We start from the raw sequence: 24,034 nt of genomic DNA on the forward strand, positions 1-24,034 counted from the left end.
GCATTTATGCTAATAGGTGTCCATAGTGCTATTTGCTCATGTATAATATTAAACTGTAGTTGCTGACCTAGAAAAATCCAATTACTTCATATCCTTAGTTTAAGTAAAATGAGAACTCTTTCTGCTTTACGTGAAGGCCAGAATTGTGTGCTCGCAGTGGAACTTGCCAAGCAATAAACATGCATAGGATTGGGCTGCACACAAGTTACAGTCTCCTTTGGGTAGAAAGGCAGGATATAAATTAAAGTGCAGTCCTATGCATATCTCCCCAGAAGTAACCATTATGTTCAATGGGGCTTACTCCCAGGGTAAGTATATAGCAATTATGAACCTACCATTCCTCCAGTCCTACTGTAACTCAATTCATTTTGTCATTAGTTTCCCTTATACGTTAATCATAAAAGCAGAATTTCCTATATTCTAATTACACTGGGAAAGATACTCTATAGAGTACAGTTCTGGAGTAACATGGCTTTGTGAAGGATTGAATCTATTCAAAATCAGTACCCAAGAACAGCATTTCTGGTACCAAATGGTCTGCCATTTCCCGTTTTGAGCTGCAGTCAACTCGCCAAAGTTGTCCTCTAATAAATAGCAAGTTGCTAGTTTATTAGATCAAATCCTATAGAGGGAAACTTGGAAAGTCCAAGTTCGCACTGATTAGTATTCCTGATAGTGGCTGGGTTAAATCATATGCTGATAATTACAATAGTAATCACATCTGAACTTTTGCTAGTGCAAGGAAAAGGAAAGCCTTAGATTGAGTGAGGCAACATATTTTGGATTTAGATTTCCATGAATTGTTGGCAGAGATTAATATACAAAGAACATCTCCCTTCTACCCAAGACTGGATGCTAGAAGCTCCTAATATATGTAACAAAAAATACACATCCAGCATATCTGAGAGTAATTTACTTGGTAAGAATGAATAGATTTCCTTCTGCATTTACATTAGGAGAGTTCAGAGAGATTTCCTTGGAGGAGGGCTGATGCTGGCATGGACAGTCAACGAAACCCAGAAATGCAGCGCTGCCTTGTAGTCTGTAGTTGCTCAAGTACAAATTTGGTAAAATTTGTACCAAAATATTTGGAGAGCAGAGGACATCCTGATCGTTTCGGCTGACAAACCAAATACACAGGTTCATATTTGATCTAGGTGCAGTTCTATTAAAAATGAAAAAAATATGGTATGGTTAACTGCCAGCATGCTTCAGAACAATGAAAGTGGGGAGGGAGAAAAAAACATAACAGGGTTGCTAACTTTGGGTTAAAATGCTAATAAATAGTAGCAATTCACTTCTTTTGTATTGTGCTATTAGTTTTGCTGTGTGGAACATTGGATGTACTATTTTGTTTTCATCATGCTGTTTTTGTGCAAGTGATGGCCTTTGCCTACATAATATTTGGTATATTCCTTTCTAGTGATAGACATTGTTGCTCGGTAAGTTTATCCAGTTTTGAAATGCTTTAATGCATTATATGATAGGTAAAGGACACGATCCAACTGAAAGGAAGCATTTTGAAATCTAATGGGAAAAATATGGCTTTTCTAGAAACCGACATAATTTGTGTGCCTACGTTAAAACTGTTTGGTACCATATCCTCCAACTTATAGCAACATTTAGATTTAAAAGAGATTTACCAATTTAATAGATTCATAGCGGGCTACTAAAAACCGTTACCGAACGCTCCCCCTGCAGTCAACGAGGCCTATATATGCCGTAACTGGATCTTTCTCTTGATTCTGAACTACTGGGTGGACAAAGCAGTAACAATGGTCTCCAGTCTCGAATCTAAAAGCGCTGTACTGCTAGTGTCCAATAGGATCAACCGCCCTACCAAAATTAGGACCTCTCCCCAGTAATGGAAAGTACTGTTCGTAAATTCTGGTCTTGGTTAAGGGTTAAAAAAAGGCGCCTTTAAAATAATTCTAATTCTAGAATATCGACCTCCGACGTTTGCTAAGGAAGTATCGCGAGATTTTGTGGCGCATTGATGCGTCGGAGTGGCAACCACCCGGGAGGTCAAGATAGCCGTGTTTTTGCGCAGCCTCTATCTCCAAAACTACATTTCCCATGAGAGCTGTTGGACCATTGAGTAGTGACTAGAATAATGCACGATGACGGGTCGCGGTTTGGTGACGCAAATCTGTACAGACGGGTGTCCTCTGGTTGGTCGGGAGGAAAGGAAGGAGGGAGGGGGAATCTCGGGCGGGCTAGACGGTGACGGGGGAAAGGGAGGGGGAACTGGAGCGGCAGGGACGGATTCACCGCGCGCGCGCTATCCAGGGAGAGGGAGAGGGAGGGCATCCTGTGAGGGCGCGAGGCAGGCCGCGCGGCGCGGGGCATCGTCATAGAGGCAGTGACAGCACAGTACGGGTTGGGGGGCAGGAGGAGGGGAAAGAAGTGTGAGGGAAAGGCGCGCGCGCGCGCGCGCGGGGGGGACAGGACTAGGCCAGGCCTCTGTTTGAGCCGCGCACCCGTGGGGTGGGAGGGAGGCCCCAATATGGATTCGGGGGAACGCGGCGGAGCTGCGGGAGGAGGCAGCAGCGGCAGCTATGAAAGCGGCGGCGGCGGGAAGATCCGGACGCGGCGATACCACCTGGCAGCGGCCTCCTCGAAGCCTTACCCAAGGAACAAGCAGGTGAGAGGCCGCCGCGGGCGCATGTAGCTCGCCGAACACCGCAAGCCCCCGGAACTGACCGGGGAGGCTCATGTTCTGTTCCCCCCGCCCCCGTGGAAGTCGCCGTGGTCGGCATGAGAAATAGCCAGGCCACGTTCTGGGTGAACCACCTGGTAGCTCGAGGAGAAGAAAGATGTTCTTTCTCTCTTTTTCCGCGGAAGGGGAGGGGGAAGAAAATCCCTGGCGAAGGGGGCGTGCGTGAAGGGGAGAGGAATTGATTTTCGAGGGGAAACCCCAGCGATATGAATGTTAAAAGTTCAGGGGGCGGGGAACGGGATTCCCTTTTCCCCTCTGAGGCACTAGTGTGGTTATGGGATTTCTCCCCTTTCTTGATTTCTTTTGGGGCGGAAAGGAAGGCAGAAAAGCAAAACGTGTTTCGTCGGAATCAATGCTTCCTCTTTCCCGAAAGTCTTTTTAGCGGGATCGCTTGTTAAAAATAGGACCGAGAGGGGTAGTGTTTTACCTTTACAAATCACAGAACCCTTCCTTGGCTTAGGCTGCAGTTCTCACCCCACTTACCGAGGAATAAGCCCCATTGAATAGAACAGGGCTTACTTCTGAGTAGATACGGTTGGGATTACACTATTAGGGTTGAAATATGTAATTGTGCACAGTGTCATCTGAGTGTTCCACACCTGTGCTTTGATTTCATTGATGGTACATTTGAGAAACAAAATCTGGTTATGTTTGTGCTTATATGATAATATAATAAGCAAAATATGAATTATGATTAGTCAATTGTTATTTGAATACTAGGAGGAACCAAATTGGCTTTTTAAAGCACAGGTTTAGAAAGAACTTAAATTTTATTAATTTGTGAGCTGTACACAGCATACCAGCCCATCTTAAAGAGCCATTAAATGCAACTTAGCTGTGTGGTCTTCTGAAATGTTCAGCATGGAATTATATATAAAGATCATCTTTAGAAGGTGTATTTGTTGTGTTAAACAACATGTAAATAGAAATGGCTATCCATACAAATATTTCAGATTTGGATAGTGACATTCATACCATACATTTATTCCACTATTATTCCACTTCAAACAGTCATGGTTTCCCCCAAAGAATCCTGGGAAGTGTAGTTTGTGAAAGGTGCTGAAAATTGTTAGGAGACCCTTATTCCCCTCACAGAGCTACAATTCCAAGAGTTCCCTAGAATGAGAGATTGACTGTTAAGCCACTTTGAGAATTTTAGCTCTGCCAGGAAAATAGGAGTCTCCTAATAACTCTCAGTACCCTTCACAAACTACATTTCCCAGGATTCTTTTGGGAAAGCCATGATTGTTTAAAGTGGAATAAATGTCTGGTGTGAATGTGGCCAGTAAATTGTGTTTTTATGATAGAACTGAAAAATGTGAAAAGCATTGACTGGAATTAACCCCACCCCCCAAAAAGATCATACAAGTATATTCCATAAGCACATTAATGATCCTGTGGATTTAGTTTGCAGTCCTAACCATATCTACTGAGAAGTAAGTCCTTTTGAGTTTAATAGGGCTTACTCCTAGGTAAGTGGGGTCATGATTGCAGCCTTAATAATCAGATGGGATTTTTGTCTATGATGAAATAAAAGGTGGGGTATAAATGAAGTAAATAGGAAGGAGAAGATACTAATTTCGCCATAAATAGGATATTTGTAGACTACAACCAAAGGCTAGATACCCATCAAGTCAAGAGAAAATAGTGGCCCAAGTTGTAAAACCGGAAAGCATATAAATTGTGATCAAAAATAATTGCAGGTATGTTCAAAAACATTGCTTTTGAAAATATCTGAAAAGTTAAATGCTATTACATTATGAAAAGCACTTTCCTTTAATGTATTTGAAAGGAGTCATGCATTTGACATGGGAGGTTATTACTGATCTGTTTATACACTACAATAAGTGTTAGGTTACAACCACTAGTGTGAGCAGAAAGTAGGACAAACATCTATACCTTATAATCATTGTGTGTAATAGGGGATTTTAGGTAGTTGAAGCTTGTTATGTAGAGGTGAGAAACTGATTAAGCAAATTCTCCTACGCAATTATTAAAGGTAGGATTCCTGTTTCCCTTTGCATTTCTCAGCTTAGTGTATAGTAGAGCCCTGCTTCCCGGCCCTTCGCTTCCTGGCGTTCTGCTAATGTGGCGGCTTTCGTTTTCTATTTTAAAGCAGATTTTTGCTCTTTTGCGATGTTTTCGCATCATTTTTGCACAACGGCCCCATTATAGTCTATGGGTTCCACTTTACGGCGGGGGTCTGGAATGGAACCCTCCGTATAAGCAGGGCCCTACTGTAGTACTGTAGTATAGTCTGTACTTAGTGTAGTAGTGTAGTCTGTACTTTTGACATATTTGGTAGTTAGAGTCTAATTCTTTCTTTATTTTATTTATTATTCGATTTATATTCTGCCCTTCCTCCCAGCAGGAGCCCAGGGCAGCAAACAGAAGTGCTAAAAACACTTTAAAACATCATAAAAACAGACCTTAAAATACACTAAAACAATGTTAAAAACATTTTTTTTAAAAAAGCTTTAAAAACATCTTTAAAAAGTACAATTTATGTATTTATAGCAATGGATGCATAGATTTGTGTCAAGCAAGTTCTACTCAGACTTTACATATTGAAATTAATAGATCTAAGATAGTAACGGCCATTCATTTTGGTGTGCCTGTTCTGAGTATGACTAAGGTTGGATACAACTCATATAGGTTACCACCGTTACACTGTATGGATTAAATGGGTGAACATTTTATGGGCATGATATTTGTCATCTCCTTTTGATCTGTATATAAAGCGTGATAGTGTTACATCTTTTGTAATTGTTTCAGTTTCTTATCTATTTTATAATGTTCACCTCTGGAATTGTAGCTTTAAAGATTTTTTTCACTTCTATAGGGAATATATTTTTAAAACAGCTGATTTTTTTGTGGAGAAGGCAGATTCAGCAGTTCATTTGTCTTGTGGCACAGTTTTGTTCTGCCTTAATATTTGTGCAATTATCATCTAAATCCAATTAATTAGTTTTGGGCTTTGTTAATGGAATGTGTAAATCTTGGAAGCCTAAATCCCTATAAACCTTGTTTTAAGATTAAATTTAGTATCTTTAATCCTGTTAAGAATTTTACAAATTATGTATGTGAGAGGATTTTAAATAGTGTTGTATTTCAGAACAAATAAAATAATACATTTTTTAAAAAAAGACACTACTATTTTCCTTTATTCCCACTTGGTAAGCCCCAAGAAATGTAAGTGAATTGACAAATCACTGAGGATTTCCTTGCTTGTTTATTTTTTCTGAGCTTTTGTCTACTAAATCTTTACTGTATACAAGCAGATTCTACATAATTAAAAAAAATACTTTGTTTTGCTTTAAACACATTTTTGCCTGTTTGTTAGCAAAATCGATCCAATAAAAATAATCCTTGTAATGTAAACTGCTGCTTTTTGTGGAACCACTGCAGAAGGATCATTCCAAGTTAACTTTTAGAGGCCATATATCATTCAAGATAAAAAAACCATTTGGAGTTAAGTTATTTCTGATTAGTAGCGGATCTTTGCATCTTGAGTATAATCTATTCATTACTTTGACTTTGAGGATCTTATGTAGCAGATAACTGCCTGACCAACCTTTAAAGCACATGGCTCCCAAACTATGTGTTGGACCCAGACTAACGGAGTTCAAACTCCCACACATGCACACACTCGGCTATGTGGGGTCTTGGATTGAATGGAGGTGTTGGCCAGATGAATTGGCCTTCTGTCAGTGCACTCCCACCTGCTGCATGTGCTGGTTGGGATTGGGTAGGGGTTTAGGATTGCAGCCTAAGTTTGTTGAACTTGGATTCTGTTGAAATATATGGGACATGTCAATCTTGATTTTAGTCATAACTAACTTGTCTCATATATTTCAGTGAGACTCCAGTTATGAGACTCCAGTTCAACAAACTAAGTCTGGATCCAACCCTGTATTTATAATACTGTTGCTGTTTATAGCACATTATATACAAATATTCTATCTGCTGGATATGGATTTGTTTGGCAGAACTCTGCTAACTGGACACTTCTATGGGTAGAAGGGGAAAGAGGTGATTTTTGGCAGTTCTTCATTCTTCCAATGTTGCCTGAAAATCTGTTCCAGACGCTTGTTCAGGAGAGCAAAGTGGGAGGCGGCATGTGGGACTGCAGTGGGAAAGGGGGGTAGCCAAAATTTTATTTTCCATGGGAATGTCCTGTCATCAGAGTATGAGCATTCGCTGGATTGGATCTCCATTAACAAAGGCCCTTCAATGGAAAGGCCCTTCAATTTGTGGTGAATATTTTGGTCCAGCTCTGTGACTTGTACTATATTGTGCAACCAAATATATCTGTGTGTATAATGTATGATGTCAGAGGTGTGAAGAAAACGTTTTTACTTTAACATCTCAAAACTGTTCTCTTAACAAATCTCCATCTGATTATTCCACTAATGCAAAAACACTTGGTTCCACAAAATAAAAGGGAAACCTTTAGCCCTCTCCCCAATATTCAAAGCCAGATAGTACTATTATACACAATTTTATATTGTCTTAGGTGTCTAATGTGCACATCGTGTGTAATGTATATGTGATTTCATATATAATATATGGGCAGATTTAAAGTATTCTATCAGTGGCTATCGTTTTTCTATAAAAGTTAAATAGATTCTTTGTCACTGATTTATTGCCACATTTGACTGCTTTATCCCCTCTTTCCCAGCTATAAAAGAACACCTTTGAAATAAAATGAACTTCTCAAAACTTTATTAGCACCTTATCAATGTTCCTGGATTAAGAGACGCATGGTGGAGTTGACACCAGATTGTCTAGCCTGTTGCATGCAGCCATGCTGCGCAATCCACTGTTCATTACTGGAGAAGTGAAAGCCTTGCTGCCAAGATTAGTGAGAGAGTTGAGATTAAAGAGATAGTAATTAAACAGAAATAGTTTCTAACTTCTTCCTTTGATTTCTAAGAGAGAAGGGTGCAGAGAGACTTGTGATGATACAGAGAAGAGAGAGTTATAGGATACAAAGAGAAAAAGGGAGTGCAGATAGCCCTACAGATTTTGGAAAAGGGAGTAGCAAGGAGATGGCAGTGTGAGAAAAAGGAACAGCAGAGGAATAGGTATACTGTATAGAAAGACGTGGAATGGGCAAAAGATAGGGGTTCAGAGAGGAGATTGCTGTGTGGTGAAGTAGAAAAAGAGGGGTAACATGCGGTTGCAAATAGGTCTGTGGAGTACAGAAAATGAACAAAAGGCAACCCAAATGGAGCTGCAGCTATACCTTTGGTAGGGAAATAGAAAAAGAAGGGGTATCTGAGATGTGTACAGAGAAGCAGTAGCCATTCCATTGGACTATAGTAAAGGGAGAGAAGAGAAGGGTCCGTGATGGAATGAGCCCTGATTCCCATCTTCCCAGTGAGGTGGCCTGCTAGCATGGCTGCTGCCTGGAGACAGTTGAGGGAGAGGAGGATTTAAAGGTTGTTGTGTTTTTGTTTTTAACGGCAGTTCTGGATACCATACGTACAACTACATGTCCAAAGTGTATATCTAAGCAGAGGGAAGAACCTTACAAGGTACTAAGCAAGTAATATAAAACTGCAACTTCTGACATGGCAAAGGAGCACCCAGAGTTGCTCTAAGAAAGCCCCACACACTATTCTGGCAGTGTGTTCCTCACCTTTTGCCTAAGGGTGTATGCTTGAATAGATTTGTGTTCCTTGTAAAGCTCTAATCCTAAGCATCTTTGTGAGTAAATCTCTTTGAATTACTACATCTTTTATTTATTTTATTTCATTTATGAATCACTTCCCATGAAATATCCCAAAGTGATTAACAACAAAAACATAGAAAGAGCTTCAAATATAATTTGGATATGGAACATTTTGCTAACATTTGTTTTATTATACTTGTAAGAAGCTTTTTTGTGAAATAGATCTGGATTACCTTGCGTTCAGTATATTTGAGTACCTATCTTTTGGCAGTCTCTGCAGTGGGATAATTTACCTGAAGAAAATTAACCCTGGGCATTTGGGTCTGGATCTTGCAAATATTTCTGCACCAAAATAGCATGTTCTTGTATCAGTCTTCTATCAGTGGTCACATCCACACCGTACATTAAAGCATTCTCATACTACTTTAACAGTCATGGCTTCTCCCAAAGAACCCCAGAAATTACAGACTGGTTAGTTTAACTTCTGCCCTGGGAAAACTGGTAGAAAGTATTGTTAAAGATAAAATAACCAGCATGAGTTTATTAGAGTTCTTTGAGAGTATCAACAAGTATATTGATAGAGGTGATCCAGTGGACATAATGTACTTGGGCTTTCAAGCTGAGTGAGTGGGTGGTAAAATGACAAATGCAATTCAATGTAAACTTGTGTAAAGTTATACATATTGAAGCAAAAAAAATATTTTCACATATACACTCATGGGATCTAAAGTGGCGGTGACTGATCAGGAATGAGATGTTGGGGTTGTAGTGGACAGCTTGATGAAGAAGTCAACCCAGTGGGCAGCAGCTGTGAAGAAGGCAAATGAAAAGTATTGAAAATAAAATTGCGGATACTATAATGCCGTTATTCAAATATACGAGGTGGCTGCATTTGGAACACTGTGTTCAATTTTGGTTGCCTCATCTCAAAAAGGATATTGTAGAGCTGGAAGAGGTTCAGAAAAGGGCAACCAAAATGATCAAGGGGATGGAGTGACTCCCCTGTGAGGAAAGGTTACAGCATTTGGGGTGTTTTAGTTTAGAGAAAAGGTGAGTAAGAGGTGGCATGATAGAAGTGTATAAAATGATGCATGGCATGGAGAAAGCAGATAGAGAAAAGTTTTTCTCATAAAACTAGAACTCGTGGACATCCAATGAAGGGGAATGTTGGAAGATTCAGAACACACAAATGAAAGTAGTTCTTCACACAGCACATAGTTAAACAATGGAATTTGTTCCCACAAGAGGCACTGATGGCCACCAACTTGGATGGCTTTAAAAGAGGATTAGCCAAATTCATGGAGGATGAAGCTACTAGCTATGATGGCTATGCTCTGCCTCCATAGTTGGAGGTGATATGCTTCTGAATACCAATTGCTGGAAACATTAGGAGGGGAGGGTGTGCTGGCACTCAGGTCCTGCTTGTGAGCTTCCCATGGGCAACTGGTTGGCCACTGAAAACCGGATGCTGAACTAGATGGGCCGTTGGCCTTGATTGAGCAGGCTCTTATGTTCTTATATAATTGTATTTTGTTAAGGTAGGCCTCTGAGGGGTCTCCTAAAAACTCACCAAAGCCTTAACAAACTACATTTCCCAGGATTCTTTAGGGGAAGTCATGACTCTTAAAGTGGTATGAGAATGCTTTAAATGTATGGTGTGGATGTGATAAAACCCTTGGCTCCTGTTGCATAATGTTACCCTAAAAAATAGGATCTCTTTTTTCCTGTTTGTGGGTAGTGAATGTTAGTTATTTCTAACCCTAATTTCTGTTAACTGAGTCATCTTTATTCTGAACTTATTCCAGATAGTATACAAGCATTTCCATCACTTGGCTTATGAAGCTCACAACTTATATGAAAATGAATTTCAATGAATACCTTAACATCATCTGCTGGCATCTGTCCTGTTCAAGCAGTATATCAGTTCTTCTTGAGGTGCAAACAAAATAGCTGTGTTTGAACGCTCATCAGCCCATCCCTTGTCTGACTTAGCACACTCTCTCAGTTTGAAAATTCTAGGCTAGTGATGCTCTTTTTTGCCCTTTGGGTTGTGGCAGAGTGTTGGGTTGGTTCTGCCCCTGCCACCTCTCCCTCTCAGTTACTGGCATCAACCTCTGCGTTGGGAAGCCAGGTGAGCAACGCAGCTCCTCTAGCTGCTACTAATAAGCATACAGTTCATACCATTTCCTGGTCATTTTGTTTAATCAAAACTAAAACAAAAAAAAGGAAAAAGAGCCAATAACAAGTCATAAAAAACAAATAAATAAATGTTTTAAAAACAAAAATGATGTAAAGCAAAACAAGCAAGACACCAGTATTATAAACAGCATACAAATAGTCACATGTAAGCTGCTGATCCAATGAACAATTTTTTAAAAAGTCTATCCCTGTCCTGTTCAGAGCGGGATTCACGAGGCTGAGACGCAGGTGCAATCAAATCTTGTTTTATTAAAGTAATGGAAACATCAAAAGCGGTACGCTTCATAGAAATCTGTAAGCTAGCTCACTAGAATTCCCTATCTGCACTCTAGACATGCTCTGCAACGCGTGAAGAAAGTTGACTCGGCAAATGGAGTAATGGTGCACCAGGCAACCATATCAAGAGCACTGGATAACAGTGGCCTATACGGGAGGGTGGCAAGAAAGAATCCATTACTCCAAAAGTACCATCTGAAAGCACATCTGGAGTTTGCCAGAAAGCATGAGAGTGCCCAGCTGTGATGTGGAAAAAGGTTTTGTGGTCAGATGAGATGAAGATAGAGCTTTTTGGCCAAAACTCAAAGCGCTTTCTGTGGCACAAATTCTGCGGTTTTTATTTTACTGAGGACATAATTTTATTTCAACCTTTCGATGCTATTCCTTGTCACAAAGAGCATATATTTTTCTTGCTGTTGAACTACATTTAGTTGTGGACTGTAGGAAAATTATTTTGTCCTCTTATTATAAACTGGCAGCTCAGAGGCCAGAGACAGACCTCAGTAAGCTGTCATATCTGGTTTCTAGCCACCCTCGCACATTTTAATCAGAGCTATGGAAAAATATTTGACCATATGTGCAGGGAAAAAAGCTTCAAGTTGTGTACTAAAATCCACACTTTAATATTATGTCTGTGGGATTTTGTATGTAATGTTTCAGCAATGCCATAACATTTGAAGCTCTTTATGCTATATGGTGCCAACTTCTTTTATGGAGCCTGTCCGTTTGTAGAGATATTAGTTTGTGTGGTACAACATACTTCTAGTATCCAGGCTGCTGTGTCCAGAGAACAGAGTGTTCCCTCCCCCCTAATAATACAGGTTAGCCATCCCTAGTTTAGTCTATTATAAAATTACATCTTCATTGAAGATTGAACAGGAATTGTTTGAAATTACCTTGCTTCTTATAGCTCAGTAGTTTTTAATCCTTGGAATGTTCCTGAAATATGTGTCTTCATCCCATGACTATTTTTATTGAATTAATGAGACATTAGGCATATACATAAGAAGGCAAATGGGAATAAATGATAATTTACGATGAGCAATACAGTGCTGGATGTATAAGAATTCTTCACAACTGGGAGGAAAGTAACAATTTTAGGTAATCTGTCTTTTCTAACAAGCAATATACAACATTCTTAATATAACTGGTTCTCATCTAATTATTCAGTCCAGAATTTTGAAAGGGAAAACATGATCGTTTGACGTAACTAAAATAAAAGTAGGAAGTCAGATTGAGCTGAATAAAAAAGTATGCCTTTTAATGTAACACTTCAATTGTTTCCAAAGAATATGCTGGAGGCAATGATACGTATTCATTTCAATATACAATAACCTAAAGGCCAAGTATGTGAATTATTTTCTCAAAGTGAAAGAAACTACTTAATAGGCTGAACAATCCTGCAATTCTGAATACTTTTTGGAAGTGTAGTCTTGCTTTTATTTCCCCAATTTGTTTTGACATCACTTGGGAGCTATGTCCTCTTGTTCACTTCCAAAAGATTCATTATGAAGACTCTACATATTCTGGGTGGCTTTTGGGCCAATGAAAAATTTATAGTTTCCAGGACCCTGCTGTTCCCCTAAAGAGTAGAAATCTAATCTCTGACCTCACCTGTACCTCTGAAATGCAGCACAAAGTCAGTGACAATTCCGTGCTCCCAGCTGTAGTTCCAAGTCTGAATTTGGGGAGGGTGGTGGGGAAACATACTTGAAATTGTGCTGCATGGAAGCACAGTGCAAAAAAACCTCCACCTATCTCATCCACCTCCCTTTCCAGCTTGGAGGTAGGACTGGAAGCTGAACTTGTTATTTTGGCACTGTTTCTGAGGCACTTGGAGCACTTTGGAAGCAGGACACACACACAAAATTGCAACAGTGGAGTTGGAGAGGGAAACGGAATCATCCCTGCACTGTGCTTTGGAGGCAGTTGCCCTGGGAAAGATAGCTGCTGTCCTTTCCACCTCCAAGATTGGGAGGAAGCTGGGGGCTTGTCACACTCATCATAGGGTAGCAGAACTGAGGCAACGTCTGCACATTAGGAGTGTTTCTGTGCTTGATGATTACACTGAGGAGTCATTATGGGTTAATGTGTTAACTGCAGAATGCAAGCACCTGTTTTTAAAATGTTAATATAATTGGAATAGAAGTTATAACAATTTGCTATTTCAGGCTGCTTCATATCATTGTAAATAGCTGCTAACAGCCTACAGTTGGGTTATAGTAGGCAGGTTTGTAGCTTTATAAGCCAAACATTGTAATTGATGTTCCAAATATAATAAACAACCATTTCTTTATTTAAAGCAGGGAATTGTAAATATCGTGAAGGAATCTGTGAAGAGTATGGTTCCAACTTGGCTTCAGAGATACTTCAGACAAAACGAAGAAGCAACCCCAAGTGAACAAAGGAGCTTAGAGGAGAGTGTAAACTATCATCCTGCCTTTGCAGATGATGATGCTGACAATACCCTTGAGATTGATGGACGAATTACTCCCGAACCTGCAAGAATTCCTTTAGATGGTAGGCTGAAAATTCTCTCCAACATTATATCTAGCTTCTATTAATTGTATGCAGAGATCTACCTACGTATATCAAATATATGCTTATAGACTGATTAACTGGATACTTGAGAAATGCTAAAAACATAGTAGTTACAGACACTTTGATTCCAGTGCAGGGGTGTAGAACCTCTGGCTCATGAGCTAATCTTGGCCTGCCAGGGGTTACAGCTGAGCCTGCAAAAGCCACACCCACCTGTTAATCTGATGGACAGGGTTCAATTCTGCTTAATTCGATGGCACACATCAGTCCCCTGCAAGGTACAGGCTTGTGTAGTCAATCCCTGCAGCAAGCAGAATTTAACCTGCTCATCTGCTGGTGAATGGGGTGCCAATCCTGCTGGGGTCTCTGTAGGGAACTACTGCATGCAGCTTAACCTTGCAGAAAGCAGCTGATATGAGGGTGGTTTAGAGTTGTCTCGTTCAGTGGATGAATGGGTGGTTAAATCCTGCTTCATACCTGTCTCATCCCATGGGCCAGCTTTGACACATCAGATGATTGACAGGTGGGTGGTCCCATCCACCTGTCAAAGTTGGGCCATGGGTGGAGGAGATAATGATCTGGCCTCCCAGGCAAAAAAGGCCTAGTATGGCAAGAGCTGAGCAAACATAATCTGCGCTCCTACTCGGAGGAAGGGCAGGTTATAAATAAATAATCAGTCAATCCCTGTCTTAGGTGACTTATATTTTAAATTAAGTGCAATATAGATGGGCATGGTTCCAAAGTTCCTTCTATGTGATCAGGAGGCTGGAGTCTCTTTAATCCCCCCTAAATTGATCTAGATGATCTCCAGCCCTATGGAGTTCCTCTTGCATGGTAGAGTCTTTGGATCCAAATCTCAGTTCACAAGCATTTAATTGTTTTTTTTCATATTCTCATTTATTCTCCTGGTCAGAAATGTTGTTAAACAAAGTTTAAAAAGCATCAATAAAGTGGTACTACTATTATTTTTTGCAAATTGAACCAAATATTTGAACTGGTAACCCTTTGCATTGAGTGGATAACCTCTTCTAATGTACCACTGGGTTTACTGGAAAGAGGAAACAGTAGTTATGCAGTTCTCTTTCCCAAATGTAGATGTGTCATGCAGTTTATATTTTAGAGAGGTGGTAAGATTGAACTTGTAGCCAAAGTTTTTTGTTTACACATGGGTAGGTAAACAATCTTGTGGCCTTCTAATGACTCAGTAGGTAATTTACAGCGCAATGTAATCATGTCTACTCAAGTAAGACATATTGAAATCACTAGGGCTTACTCCCAGATAAGCGTGGCTAGCGTTGCAGCCTTAGTTAAGTTATTTTCTGCACATTTAGATTTAACTTGTCATGTTATAATATGGTGTTGTTATCCTTATGAATCTATTTGAACACCAGAGTATAGATTAGGATTGCAAAGATCCATCTTTTTTTTTCTTTTTTTAACATCTCAACTAATGAGTCATTATTAATGCTATCATTTCTGTTGTGTCGTAGTTATGTAGTACTTGGAAGAAATGTAGTAGCTATTCTCAGATGGATAGATGAAACCATGTATGCTTGTATGTGGTACAAGTTAAATTTAGTTTATAATCTATTTTTTACACTTGAAGCTTAGCTGTAGAACTACTGTTGATAGTAAATAAATTTTGACTCTGCTATATGCATACTTGCTACTTAAGGGAATTCTTATTGTGTTGCCTTGTTCCCCTTGAGAGCCTTCAACAAGTAGATCTGGTTTAAATTTCACAGATATTTTAACAAGACCCTCTCTGCATCGGAGTCATCTTAATTTCAACATCTTGGATTCCCCACCACCACTTTGTCAACCCTCCACATCGTCTGCATTTCCAATTAGTAATTCCGGACTTTCACTTGGAAAGGAAATGAAAGATTCTACCTCTCAGCACGATGATGACAACATCTCAACTACAAGTGGCTTCTCTTCAAGGGCATCTGATAAAGGTAACAAGTTCATCAGATTTTTTAGGGTAATTTTTTGTATAATTATTCCATAACATGACTAGATGGTTGTGTTTCATTGATATCACCTTGGAACAGATTATACACAAATGGCAATTATTAACTATATGTTTTAGCACTCAGATGTTAGTAATGTAATGCTGTTATTGGGATGAGGTGGGAAATGTTGAGAGGCAACACAGTATGAGGGAAGGAGATTATCCCATGATCCTTTGATAGAAGGAGCCAAGTAAATATGTCTGTGCTTGTTTTCATCCCAAAGGCCCCCAGAGCAATTAACACGAAGCACAGTTAAAAATAAAAAAGGAACAGAGAAGTACAGCAATCAGTAAAACATAATAGTATATTTTTTAAAAAACACAGTAAAGGAGCCAGCCATCACAAACTATTCCTGGAGCCTGTTGGAACAGTATAGCCTTTACAGGATGTTGAAGGGGACTCCTGAGAGAGGAAGTTCCAGAGTTTAGGTGCCATCACTGAGAAGGCCATGTCCTAGGGATGAAGAATCTGTGACTCTTAGATTATGTTGAACTACAACTCCATCCTCCCACAACATTGGCCATGCTGGCTGATCAGAGTTAGTCTGTAAATATCTGGAGAGGTACAGGTTTTCCATTCCTGCCCTGTCCTGTGTATTTATTCATCTAACTTTGGATGGTGGCAGGACATAGAGCAGAGCCACCTCTGAAGATTTTGATGAGATTAATCATTTTTCAGTCAAAACAGCATTCACAGACTTCTAGTTGTGTGGTGATTTTAACCATACTTGTTTAAATCTGTTGTTATACAGGAATATAATATTGATGTGAGCTAACATTGGCTCAGTGATTTATTTTTCAAAAATATTTAAACTTTTAATCAGTCAGCTCCAGCATAAGGATATTTGTAGTCCATGTAGTGGCAGTGTAGAGTTTTGCAGAGTACCTGCTTGCGTGATGTTTCTCTTCATGATTATCCTGTGATCACCAGTAAGTGCCAGTGTGTTTTGGGAGGAGTGAAAACCTGCTAGATCTGATCTATTATGATCTTTCTTATCTATTAAGACCTTCAGAAATGAGAGTCTGTATCTCGTCATAAATTCCCACATGTTAAATTACAGACTCCATTCAAAAGAGACTGCAAAGTGGGAGAATGTTATATTTTATAACATAATAAGGTATTGATACAATTATGTACATATGTTGTTGTTTTAGATATAGCTGTTTCAAAAAATGCTTCAGTACCACCGCTTTGGTCTGCAGAGATGGAAAGACCTGTCTCCCTTTCTCAGCATTCAGCCACCAGCTCTAAAAAGCCTGGGTTTAATCTGTCTACCTTTGGAGCGCTGTCCCCTGTAAGTCCTGCACAAGTCCTGCACAACTTTGCTTTAACTATGCTACTTCTGTATCCACTTTGCTAATTAGATGTCAATGTATATTTACAGTCACTTGGTAACACATCCATTTTCAAGACAAGCCAACTGGGGAATTCTCCATTTTATCCTGGGAAAACCATGTATGGTGGTGCAGCTGCAGCAGCAAGACAGTCTAAAGCACGGATTACTCCTTATCAAGTAAGAATTATGCTGGTGATCTAGGGTGGATTTGGGGATAGTCAAAGAAGGGGGTGGTTGCGTATAGTGAGCATGCTCATGTAGCTTTTCTGTTTGTAGTTTCCATAGTATACTTATATGTGTACCACATTAGTATTTAATTGTTTTGAGAACATTACAGCACTGAAATATAAACCTGTGAGTTTCTGGTCTCCCTTTCTTAACCATACAATGGTGTGGTTCGTATGTAATGCTCATGTATGCCAGGCTTATGTGCACGAGCATCATGCTTATGCTTCCTCTTTCCTCTTCAGCATGGCTGCAAGGAGGAGTTCAAAAGTTTTTGCTTCCAATTTCAATTAATTACCCAATACTGCAGGTCTTTTCACTGTCCAAGAAAATTTAGGTTGTAACCTCGTTGGGGGCAAGGACCTGTTGTCTTTTGCTTCTGAAGCTTCTAAAGTGCCATGTACGTTGATACTGTATAAATAATAAATATTAATATATATGAAATCAGCAGAAAAGACTCTTGTTAGATTCAGGGCTGTGGAGTCGGAGTCGGGAGCAATTTTGGGTGGAGTCGGAGTCGGTAGAAATGTACCAACTCTGACTCCGACTTTGACTCCTTCATAAATGGCAAATGTATATTAACCAGTAATAACAAATTTACTGTAGTAAAATGGTAGCACAAGGCATTTCATCACCACCATGTGAATCCAGAGCTTGGAAAAGTTACTTTTTTAAACTACAACTCCCATCAGCCCCAGGGATTGGGCTCGTGGGAGTTGTAGTTCAAAAAAGTAACTTTTCCAAGCTCTGGATTCACGTGGTGGTGATGAAATGCCTTGTGCTACCATTTTACTACAGTAAATTTGTTATTACTAGTTAATATACATTTGCCATTTATGAAGGAGTCGGAGTCGGACAGTAGAAAAATAGAGGAGTCGGAGTTGAAGGTCTGGCGTACCGACTCCACAGCCCTGGTTAGATTATCTGAGCCACAATGAACATATTTGAGCCTCCAAATCCCTTCTAGACATTTGGTGGCCGACATGATAATTGATTAAGTACCATGCAAGTAGAGGTTGAAATAAAGCATTGTAACTTCTATAATCTTTTTTTAGACACCAGTAAGAAGGCAAATGAAAGCCAAGCAGGTGAATGCACAATCTTACGGAGTGACAAGTTCCACTGCACGACGCATCTTGCAGTCTCTGGAGAAGATGTCAAGCCCATTAGCAGTAAATTTGTTATTTTTCAATACATAACATGAAACTTTCTAAACATGAATTGCATTAAGTAAACCTTTGCTTTGAATACATGTAGCTTAACTTAATGTTTTTTTTTCAACAGGATGCCAAAAGAATTCCCTCTTCTATTTCTTCTTCATTGTCATCTGTAAGTTAGTCTTCAAACTTTTTTAATGCATCCTATTTTTTTAAAAAACAATAATGCTACTTAATTTTTTCTTTTATTTTCCAGCCTGTAGAAAGGAGTATGCTAAATATCACCGGCTTCCATTCACCAAGGAAAAGGGTAAGCTAACTTTCAACCTGAAGTCCTAGTTGCTTCTGAGTAGTGCTGAACTGATTTAGTTGTTTGATATGCAGCAGTCACATGAAACTGCCATATGACTTCTAGTAAAGAAAGCTGTTAGCATTTGCCTACTTCTGCTAAAAATCTGTCTGTTTACTTGCTTTTGAAATTTGTCACCTAGAGCAAATATTACTGGAATACTAAACTGAATTTTTATAAAGCCAAGGTTATACGAATAGCAGTGGATGAAGACATTTAAATCTTGCACTGCATCCTCTATATTTAATGTCCCTATCCGGTTAGTCTGTGTTATCCGGACTAAAATGTGCAACAAGGAGAAATTAAGAGGCATAGATTTGCCAGAAGTGTTATATGTTAAGCTGTACTTAGCAGGAGAAGGCAAAATTTCCACATGGTTTACCAGCTCTTCTGTTCTCTGAGAGCTGTTGGATATATCCCTAAGGGAAAATGCAGATTTGTCAGGCCCTCTCCAAACATTTTAATATTGCTTTTTTATTACCTGCTTGTAATGTACAGGGTGTAAGTATAAGACTTTAGGAAATGCATCTCTTGGCAAATAGTGAGTAGAATCCATTATATGAGCAGAACAACTCCATTTGAGCAAGAATACTTCCCCTCCCCCCCCATGCACCCCCCAGTCTGGTTTGGAGAGTTGGAGGAACTGCAGAACAATTACAGGGAGTGTGGTGGCAGGAGAGGGAGGTGAAGCTTCATTGTGTGAACAGAAGTTGTTCCATTTGCCCAATAGTTACGGAAAATAGCTTCTTTTTTTAAACAAAAAAAACCTGGCATGTTTCTCAAAAAATGCGAACATTTTTCCTGATAGCCAATGTTAGTCATGCTCAGAGCAGACCCACTGAAATCAGTAGATCCACTCTGAGTTTGACTAATGTTAGATATCACCAAATGCTCCCATCAAGGAGTGAGAATAGGGATTGTAAAATTGTCAAGTCTTTCATCTTAAGTCTTCAGAATTTTTAATATAATTGTATATATTTAAAATATTTCTAAACAATCCTTCATTCAATGGAATCCAGGGTGATGTATAATAAACATAAAAAATATCAATACTATTTGTTACCCAATAAAAACATTGTATCAGAGAGGTTGCAAAAGCTAAAATCGGACTGAGATAACATAATCTTTAAAATGGCTGAACAAATAAAAATGACTTAACCTAGCCCTGAAAAGATCAGCACCAATCTTTGGTGAGGGCATTCCAGAGTCACCACCAGAGAAATACTGACAGGCATAAGAAATTAACAAATAAGATACGATAACAAGATATGGGGGGCATGACAGGATTTTTATTACCCTAACTTTAGATTATTTCTCATGATATAATCTGTTTAGTCTTGTGCTGCGTTATTTCCTTTTCATGAAAGTACTATTTTTAAATTTAATTTACTTATTTGCAGTATTGGCCTGGTATAAACAAACACTATTGTAGTTAAAATGTTCAAGCTGTTGACTCACACTTGTGCTGAAACATTAAACACTAGCTAACAGGCAACAGATACTAGGGATGTCATAAAGAAAACGAATACTGTACCCAGCTGTTATTAAGTGAAAAAAGAGGAATTGTCTATTCATCATGTAGTAAATGGTTGGCAGCAATAATAGTTGGCCAAGAGAGGTTTGCTGGTGATTTGCCACTGAAGTGAGCAGGCTGTCAACAACCCACTTAGTTTCTTGAGTAAAATCATTACAGATATCATTGTATAGTGCAGCTGGCTTTCTGAAGTCCTCAGTGTACCAATTTGGAACTTTTCTACAATAATCAAATAATTATAACTTTTTAAAAATGCCTTAACTTGGTTTCAGACAATAATAATGAATTTTCATGGTAAACATCATTTGGAAGTTGCATAGTACTTTCAGAAGATGTAGGCAACTTCCATTAAAAGAGTCTTTCAAAGTTTTAAGTTCTTGTTGCTATATTTAGCTGCAAACCAATTTCTTCAGTTATTGTATTATGGTGGGAGGAGAAAATTACTTCTGGTAAGAATAAACAAAATTTTGGATTTGTTTTGCCATTTGCTGAATTAATCCTACAACATAAAATGACTAATTCCTAGTCATTTGTGTCTAGGAAATAAATACAGCAATGCTGGGGTGCATTAGAAAAATCACAGAATGGGACATGGATCTTCCTTTCTCCTATGTCCTTGACTATCTCCTCCAGAGGTTCGAAGGACTTTACAAAACAGTGTAGGAGATGGTCCCCAAAGTCCAAGACCTTTCAGTTATGGAAAGGCATCTTTGCATTCAACCCAGTGTCTGCATATAGCTCCCTCCCATATGCACACACACAGAGTCTCTCCCTCTTTCTCTTGTTAGGTTGTATTTAATTGGAAAATCCTACTGATTTGCAAAAAGTAGTCATGATTTTAGTCTTCTGCACTACTTTAGTCTTTGAAGCAGTGGCTGAAATCTGACCCTGCTATAGACCCAACAGAATTGGTGCACACGTCCCATTACTGTCCTTGCACCAATCAAAATATAGGGTTAGTGGAATGCTGGGATTAAAAAAAACTTAAACTTTTTATTGTGTTTCTATTCTCTAAAATCAATACATTGACAGTAGAATGTTGAACGTAGTGTGATAAGTTCCTTTTCTACAGTGGATAGAGTATCTACTCACTCCAGTGGGCAGGATTATGCATTTAACTGCTGTCCTGTGTAGAAGAGAGCCTCCCTCAGTTTTGGGACATAACATTGCACAAACAGTAAACAACTTTAGAAATGCTTGAACTTTCTTTGATAATACAGAGACTGCTGCCCTTAATAACAAACATAAGAGGCAAAATGAAATGTAAGAGAGAGGCATTAGGCATCCCAGCAGCCAAATGGTACTGACTGAAACCCTGCCAGCCTGAGACCACCCCCTTCCAGCAGTAAGAGTCACCTCTCCAGGGTGGGTAGGATACCGTCCATCCACTGCAGAAAAGGAACTTACCATAGTAAGTCCAACATTCTCTTTTTTCTACAGTGAAAAAACATTCACTGTATCAAAAGCTGTATCCATCCCAGGATGGGATCCCTGAGACCACCTGCTGAATTGCTCATTCTCTGAAGGCACCTTTGGAAGAACCAAAGTTATTCACTCATAGTGATGCACAGTGGTATAATTGGTGCCCATGTGGCTGCCCTACCAATGTCTGTTGGTAGAGAGTACAGCTGAAGTAGCAGTACTAGTGGAATCAACAGTGATCCTCTCAGGCACAGAAGCAGCAGACACTTCATAACACAGAAAAATTCAGGTATTGATCCACTTTGTTAGTGTGGGTTTGAAGACAGACCTTCTCACAGTTTTTAGAGTGAAAGTACACTGATCAAAAGCTCAGACATTCTTAAGAGCATTGGGGGAGGCATACTAACTAGCAACAATATTTGGATCTTTGCCTGTTTATTGCTTTTGCCAGGGTACTGTCTATTTGAAGCAGAATACGTTCTCCTGACAATATATATCAAAGCAGGAAGAGCCATACCAATCACTCTTTACTTCCATCTAGTATGGTTGCTATGACTAGACTATGAAGCTACCTGCTTTAACCACTAGACTGTCACAATAGATTCTCCAGCCCATAATATATAGTCCTAAACTTAATCATATAGTCACAAGAGTGGCTGTATACTATAACCAGCATGGATTTTTCACATTCTACCATGTAAAATTGAAATTACCCCCCCATGCAATTCTGATGCTTCCCATAAGCTCATTTCAAAACAAGATCTTACAAAACTTATAGTCCTGAACTCAGAAATGCTTGCTTAACAACCCTCTAAGTTTTCATGGCGATACCCAAAAGAGAGAATCCACAGTTTAAAGTAAAAAAATCCAGACCCTTTTTCTGTCAGTCTCATAATTTGTTGAAATTAATTAAAAATCAGCCATGTTCCCAGAGTACCTGTAATCCCATTACTGACCTTGCCCCATACTCTAACCTTCATCTTTTGCATTTTTGAGGGGGGGAAAGGCATGGAACTGAAACAGCCTTGGTCGCTCTGGTGGATGATTTGAGGAGGGCGTTGGACAGAGGTGAACATACATTCCTCATCCTCCTGGACCTCTCAGCGGCTTTTGATACCGTTGACCATGGTATCCTCCTGTATCGCCTGAGGGGAATGGGAATAGGAGGCACTGTTTTACAGTGGTTCCATTCCTATCTCTCTGATAGGCACCAGCGGGTGGCATTGGGAGATGAGGCTTCAGACCCTTGGCCTCTCAATTGTGGTGTGCCACAGGGTTCTATCCTCTCTCCCATGCTATTCAACATCTATATAAAGCCGCTGGGGGGCATCATCAGGAGATTTGGGCTGCAGTGCCACCAATATGCAGATGACACTCAGCTCTATCTCTCATTTAAGTCCTCACCAGAGATGGCTGTGGATACCATTTCCAAGTGCCTGGAGGCCGTAAGTGAATGGATGGGAGGAAACAGGCTGAAGCTGAACCCCGACAAGACCGAGGTACTGCTTGTGGGAGATAGGAGGAAGTTGGGTAATTTTGACCTGGTGTTGAATGGGGTAAGATTGCCCCTGAAGGACCAGGTTTGCAGCCTCGGTGTTGTTCTTGATTCCCAGCTGTCCATGGAGGCTCAGGTCGTGGCGGTGAGCCGGGCAGCTTGGTATCAATTACATTTGATACAAAGGCTGCGACCCTACCTCCCTGTCCATCTGCTCCCACGGGTGGTACATGCCCTGGTCTCCTCTCGCTTAGACTATTGTAATGCGCTCTACGTGGGGCTACCCTTGAAGGCGGTCCGGAAATTACAGCTGGTACAGAACGCGGCGGCACGTCTGATCAAGAACAGCCGCCGCCGAGATCATATCACTCCAGTACTTAAAGATCTGCACTGGCTACCAGTTGTTTACCGGACCCAATTCAAGGTGTTGGTTTTAACCTTTAAAGCCCTACATGGTTTTGGTCCAGTTTATCTAAAGGAACGCCTTCAGCATCATCAGATAGGCCGCCAAACGAGATCAGCCTCCCAAGACCTTCTGTCGGTCCCACCAGTCAAAACAGCTAAGCTGGTGCGGACCAGAGAGAGGGCATTTTCAATTGTGGCCCCCGCCCTCTGGAACTCTCTGCCTTATGATCTCCGCCATGCCCCCTCCCTGACAGGCTTCCGCCGAGAACTGAAAACATGGTTTTTTAGGCAGGCATTCGAGACCTCTGTCTAATTTAGTTTAAATTTTTGTATGATGGGGGTAGGTTTGGATTGAGTATACTTATTGTTGTTTTGTATTATATGTTATATTTTACTCTGTTATATTTTACTCTATGTACGCCGCCTAGAGTGGCCGTTAATTCGGCCAGATAGGCGGCCTAGAAATAAAATTTTATTATTATTATTATTATTATTAATTTAAGAAAATTAACATTGGAGTCTATGGATAGAGCAGTCATGCTCAATAAGAACCAACTGCCAGTGTTCTAAAAGCTTCCCTCTCCCTACTCCTCCCCTTTCTCCCTCCCCCACCCTGCCCCTCCCCAGGTCAGTTTCACCTATTCTAAGCATGATTGCACAGGAGTAAATCCCAGTGAACTCAAT

General features: G+C 39.9%; 1 protein-coding gene across 6 annotated transcripts in view; it reads left to right on the forward strand.

The window, feature by feature from the left end:
• The first annotated feature begins 2,235 nt into the window (after positions 1–2,235).
• Positions 2,236–24,034, forward strand: part of NUP153 (nucleoporin 153) — a 50,806-nt gene continuing 29,007 nt past the window's right edge. For 3 of the 6 annotated variants that reach the window (XM_061592161.1, XM_061592170.1, XM_061592179.1), the window contains exons 1-8: positions 2,237–2,644; positions 13,175–13,391; positions 15,158–15,370; positions 16,582–16,721; positions 16,812–16,940; positions 18,044–18,160; positions 18,273–18,317; positions 18,402–18,455. In XM_061592161.1, coding sequence (XP_061448145.1) covers positions 2,507–2,644; positions 13,175–13,391; positions 15,158–15,370; positions 16,582–16,721; positions 16,812–16,940; positions 18,044–18,160; positions 18,273–18,317; positions 18,402–18,455 — 1,053 coding nt within the window. In that variant the 5' untranslated portion in view covers positions 2,237–2,506. Of the gene's footprint in view, positions 2,645–13,174; positions 13,392–15,157; positions 15,371–16,581; positions 16,722–16,811; positions 16,941–18,043; positions 18,161–18,272; positions 18,318–18,401; positions 18,456–24,034 lie in introns of all 6 variants that reach the window. The other 3 variants (XM_061592198.1, XM_061592209.1, XM_061592188.1) reach the window with 2 other exon arrangements.

This window comes from Rhineura floridana, chromosome 1, assembly GCF_030035675.1.
Source record: "Rhineura floridana isolate rRhiFlo1 chromosome 1, rRhiFlo1.hap2, whole genome shotgun sequence".
Taxonomy (NCBI): Eukaryota; Metazoa; Chordata; class Lepidosauria; order Squamata; family Rhineuridae; genus Rhineura; species Rhineura floridana.